Genomic DNA, 6174 nt, shown 5'->3' with positions numbered 1-6174 from the left:
GACGCTTCATCAGAGGCTGCACTGAGCATGTTACCAAGCACGGTAACGAAACGTCTGCGAAACAAGAAACCAGCTCGGCGAGCCAACTAACCTCAACACCCACAACCCAAGCTACAAATCTACTCCAAAACCTTAGACATGTTAGATATGTAGAACAAAATCCCAGCAAAATCCGAGTTTATAATAAAAATAAACTGGTGAACACCTTGTGAGGAACTAGATTGAAGATTCCATCTACAGGAAAGATTTTGGTGACGCTATTCCCGTAGCATTCAAAGAGCTGAATAACATTTTTTTTAATGGCCCTTGATGATAGGAGAGATGTACACACTATTATAATCATAAAGGCTTTCTCAAAGATTGGCTGCTTCTCTGCCAGTGGAGATGTGGTGGTCTGGGGTAGGGAAAGAGTTTGATGAATGAAATATTTTTTCCATCGTCTCATTCAGTTAAATGAAATGCTGAGTACACTCTGACAATTTGCATGCATAAAAGGGCACGTTATAAATTTCAAATACTTCAGAGTTGTTTCAACACATTGCATGTCAGATTCACGAGGAGCTCTCTTTTGACTCTGAAGCAAGATGAAGAGTGGGAATAATAAGCCTATGCAAATAGAACTGGCGATAAAACGCAGTGACAGGAACTTGAATTTGATTGCTTAATACATTAATAATTGTCAATATCATTGAGTTCTATATGTGGAAAAGGACTGTGTCACTCATCTTCTACATATGGCTTGAAAATATTGACCGGCTTTTCTTTCTTTGAAGGATTACTCTGGAAGATGGGAGTCTACGAATAGTTAATGTAACGAAGAAGGATGATGGACGCTACACTTGTATTGCCTGGAACCATTTTGGATCAGCGAACAGCACAGGAACAATAATGGTGAAAGGTACTGATTAAATGATACGATTCATATGTATGCATAGAGATATAATATGAGAAAAGGTCATTGGTTATTTATCAAAGAAGTAATAATTCATGTTCTATTAAACAATTGCACATCTTACACTTTGGGTATTATTTAACAGTGACAATATTTTAGCATTTGTTTATAAACATAGCTCGATATTAACAAGTGTGTATGATGTAGTTCTCATGGAAGTGACTGCATGGGCCGTTTATTTTTAACTAAGAAAATATCCCACTCATTTCATAAATTCAACATCCACTTTAACAATATGAAGGAATTTGAAGATGTGGGAGAAGTAGTTTTGGCATTTTTAGAAAGGTGCACTGTTGTCATAGCTTGGCTTTAAAAGTTTTCGACACTGACAAGTTATCACTTAGATTTTGAGCGATCTGCAATTATGTATTTGGTGAAACAACCCAATTGGTCTGGTGATCTTTATTTGCGAAATGCTTTTAGCCCCACTTATGAAAAGTGAAATTTCTCTTGACCCTTTCAGAGTGACAATGTGACATTTTTTGAATTGGAACTTCCAAGTACCTTATTCCAGGAGCGAAGTCTGGCTAAATAAAATGGTGTTGTCCCTTTAATTGAACTTCTAGCTTGACCAAGTCATTGTTATGTGAGTTGAATGATTACATTCAAGCTGCTATAAGCGTTTTATATTCCCATTCCACTTAGGCAAATAGGGAGATGAAATGCAATCTTGCTTTTACACACAGCCTACTCAAATGAATATTGTCAGCAACCAGGATAAACTGAAAAGGTGGGCAGAAAGCTGAATATACAAGTAAGAGTGGCTATAGGGAATTATAACTTGAATAAAAGATGAAATATATTGGCACAGTGAGAAAGTTTGATGATGAACCAGAAACAATGGATGAGGGCTAATGGTCGTTGCTGGTATTGAGGGCAAAAAAAACAAAAGAACTAATTTCTTTTGTTTTAATTTATCTGTAGCTAATTCAGATTTAGATTTATAGATAACCAAACTTACTGATGAAACAAAATAAGGAGCGCACGTTCAGGAAGACATATATGAAATGCTAGAAGGTGGAGAGTTAACATAAAGAAATGTAAGTTCACAATTGCATTTTTCATTTGAAAGAATTGGAAAGATGTTGCAGAGTACAGATGAAAGGAACCAGTGGGCTCAGAAAGGTAATTTCCTGAAATGTGAATGCATACAAAACCGTTAAAGCCATTCGCATTTGATGTTATTATTGTAGCAACATGCACAATAGCAAACTAAATTTGTATAGGGCAAGGTTTAAGGCTCTTGTGGCATGGTGGTAGTGCCCCTACTCTAAGCCAGGAGCCCAGGTTCAAATCTGACCTGCTCCAGAAGTGTGTAATAACACCTCCGAACAGGTTGAGTAGAAAATATCTACAATAACAGTTTATAAACCTAGGCCACAGTCACGGTATTGTTTTTGCATTCAATTTTAGAAAGAACTTAAAATCAGAGAGAGCAAGCAGTGTAGGTTCGCTTGTAAGAAATCAAGAATAAAAGATTATAATTATAAAGGTAGAGTTAAGACACTAGACTGGTATCCATTGGAACAGAGACGTTTTGAAGCCAATGAAGTCTTTTAAAATTATTAAGGATTTTAATATGGCGAACAGGAGAATAATAATTCTTCTGATTCAAGTGCTGATTATATTTTAAACTAAGCATTAAAAAATGAAGAATGAGTTGAAGACACTTTTCTTGACAGCATAAATCATTAGAACATTGAATATCTTCCCTCAAAGTAATTGATGCATCCTTTCAGAACAAGTTGATAACCATATGAAACAAAGCATGACACCAGGGAGATACAAGGAACAAAGGGATTTATTTTGGATTATTCAAGCGGAAAAACAGCACAATGTTCATTTAAGGCTGAAGTCATTTATGGTTTCAGTTAAAAAGGCCTTAAAAATGTCAGTTGCAACATAATGGTCCTTTTCTGAGCTTCATACTCTGTGGATATCATGTTAAAAGTAAAGTGTCTTTTGAGGTCTGTATCGTAGAGAATTGAAATAGAAATTACAAAATTGATTTTTTTTTACATAAAAACTCATACAAATAAATTGGCTCAGGGTTCGATCCAAAAGTAGATTGTAAAAGAAGAAAGATATGCATTTTTACCAAGATGTTCCAAAGTATTTTCAGTTAGTGATAAATGTTTGAAATGCAACCACTTTTGTCATGTAGAAAATACAGCAGTGTATGTACATCAAGATCCCACAAGCAACATTGTCATCATGAGCAGATAATCTGATCCACTGATGTTGGTTAAGGGATATTAAGGGGTATGACTAACAACTTTCCAGCACTTCCTGAAATTGTGCAACTGGACCTCTTTTTGCTATCTGAGAGGAGAGATGGGCCTGTACTTTAATATCTCATCTGAACGTTAGTTTCTCTGTTAACACAGCACTTCCTCAGTACTCCTCTTGAGTGTTAGTTGCAATTTTGTGCTCAGGTCTGTGGATTGTAATTTAAATCTCCAACATTCTTACGCACAGACAACATTCCTACCACTGAACCATGACTAACTCGTTATACATGTCATGCTAAAGCATAAGATAAAGAAACAACTAACCTTCACTGTTCAAGGAATGGATACTGAGAGCTGACATGGGCATATTCAATTACACTTCTTTTAGCATTACATGTTAATGAGATAAGATAGTGGAGGGATACCAACAAATCAAGAAGATATATTGTTCCAACAACATTGGTGCTCCTGTCCATCCTCATGATAGGGTTTTCAATGAAAGCAGGTACAGTTGAAATGTGCTTGCCAAAGTGGATCCTACAGACACATATATTGTTGCAATGGTATTAAGAATGGCCTATCAATATTCAAGTTACATCATCTAATTTTGGACTAAAGTGATTTTTGTAAAGAACACATATTTACATTAAATGTCTACTTTGATGACTTAAAGACAGATTGAACTAAGCTTTGTGAAAGCAGTGTGAAATTTACAAACCTGTCCGCACTGCAGTTATCATCTCATACAAAGATGGTGATGATGGACAAATAAGTCAGCACCAAGAAGTTCATATCCTGGTTAATGCATACACAGATGATAATTCAACATACTGGGAGATGAAAGGCCAACTGTTGCCGAGCCAGCCTGGAAAGACAATGACGCAGGAATATAGAAACGGTCATAAATCAACAGCTGCTTGGGCAGCAATGCAGAGGCAAGCAAAAGATGGATTTGTAAGCAAGAATGAGAGGATACGTTTCCTACCTATCACTCACTCAATGTCAAAAGCCTCTGCCCAGTGTGAAAGCAACTTTGACCAAAATTGTTCACTGAGAACTCAAGCTCTACAAGTTTTATCACAGCTGAAGAAATAAGACAAAAGCTAAAATAGTCAAAACTCCGGTTTAAAACTTACTACCTGAAGGACTCTAAGAACTTTCATCTACAAATATCCTTACCTTCCTGCCTCTGTAGAAACACTCCACAGCTTCATTCTAAGCTGTCTACTTGTGTTTGATATTACGTTTCTTTTGAGGTAATAGATGATAACATTCCTCTTTCTTTAATTCAAGAAAACATTGGAAATGTTCATTTTGTTCTAGTTAATTATGTTTCTGTTTAAGTGTGGTAACTGATTGCAAAAAGTCAATAAAAACATTTGTTTCAACTGACTGAGAGGCAGGTAAAAAGTAAAAACCTGATCATCCCCTTCACCTGGTTATGACAATATGGAAAATATTATTTCAGGACTTTCCTACTGGCGATGGAAACAAAAGTCAGGATAATTTCTGGGTCCCTCGACCCCCCTAAAGAGAGATGCTCACTCTTGGGTTGTTCACAGGGGTGCCAATTAAAAATGCTGGTTTGAGTCTCAAACTTGAAGGCTCACTTAAAGGCCTCTATTTTAACAATTACAGCAGACTATCCTTGAAGGTTAATAAAAGAAGAGGGTGCTTCAACAGGAAGGCAACCTCACTCCAAAGTTTTCAAATCTTCAATTAAAAAAGAAATTAAAAATGGATCGCTACAGGTCTGCATGGAACTGCTCCTACAACCAGGCAGACAAGCAGATAGGGAAGGCCTCCTGGCCTGTCTGAAAATCTGGTCCCCCAGCCTACTGCAGGTTGCTCATCTTCAGGAATCCAAACTAGCCCCTGCTTACCTGGAAACTTGAAACCCCTAATTGATCTTTTTTAATTGGGTAATTCACTGCTACTAATCTTTCCTTCTGTCTGCTGTGTTGGAGTTGTACAGGGCACGTCTCTTGGGAAGTTGTCCAGCTGTGGAAAATACAATTTACGACATAATTTTTTTTTCTATTAACATAGTGAATACAATTGATTTTGTGTGACATTGTGTGACATCCATAGGTAGTGGAGCTCAATGTAACTCAAACATCAACTATTTCATAAACATTACCTGATACTAGAGCTTCCCCAGAATTTTTTGTCCATTGTTAGCATTTTTATATTCATGTATGTTACATTTATCACAACCCCATCTCCTGCAAAGTCTCTAACATCACAAATGCAAGTGGTCTGGACGTTTTAACTTTGACCCAGAATGCCTTTTGTTTCAACTTAGAAGATTGATTGTTCTTATGATTAAGGATGCTTGACTTTAATTCTGAACTTGTTTACATCTTTGCTGGAGAACTTTTATCTCTTGGCTATCCTTCTCAGAGAATGCAATTCCACATCAATCTAATTGTTTTATTTTCATTAACCTATTTTTCTAATCAACCTGTTCAGAGCTGTCACTACATACCTTCGGAGTCTGTGGGACTTGAATCTAAGCCTTGTAAGGGGTAGGGACACTATCCTTAGAGACATAGAAATGTAGAAGATAGGAGAGGGAGAAGGAGGCCATTCAGCCCTTTGAGCCTGCTCCACCATTCATCATGATCATGAACGATCTTCCAACTTAATAGCCTAATCCTGCTTTCTCCCAATAACCTTTAATCCCATTCGCCCCAAGTGCTATATCTAGTCACCCTTGAATACATTCAATGTTTTGGCATCAACTACTTCCTGGGGTAATGAATTCCACAGGCTCACCACTGTTTGGGTGAAGAAATGTCTCCTCATCTCTGTCCTAAATCATCTATGCCGAATCCTCATACTGTGACCCCTAGTTCTGGGCACAACCACCATCAGAAACATCCCCCCTGCATCTACCTTGTCCAGTCCTGTTACAATTTTATAAGTCTCTATGAGATCCCCTCTTCATTTGTCTGAATTGTAGCAAAAACAATCCTAACCTCAATCTCT

The 6174-nt window shown here is 37.1% G+C and overlaps 1 protein-coding gene across 4 annotated transcripts in view; it reads left to right on the top strand.

Moving 5' to 3' along the window:
* The window catches only part of LOC109914264 (contactin-4-like), a 1378312-nt gene that overhangs the window by 897710 nt on the left and 474428 nt on the right, over window positions 1-6174 (top strand). For all 4 annotated transcript variants that reach the window (XM_048606641.1, XM_048606645.1, XM_048606643.1 and 1 more), the window contains one exon: window positions 774-898. In XM_048606641.1, the coding sequence (XP_048462598.1) occupies window positions 774-898 (125 nt within the window). The remainder of the gene's footprint in view (window positions 1-773; window positions 899-6174) is intronic.

The sequence above is a fragment of the Rhincodon typus genome, chromosome 16 (genome assembly GCF_021869965.1).
Source record: "Rhincodon typus isolate 14 chromosome 16, sRhiTyp1.1, whole genome shotgun sequence".
NCBI classification, from domain to species: Eukaryota; Metazoa; Chordata; class Chondrichthyes; order Orectolobiformes; family Rhincodontidae; genus Rhincodon; species Rhincodon typus.
The sequence above is the reverse complement of the archived record's forward strand: the minus strand, read 5'-3'. Positions and strand labels throughout refer to the sequence as shown.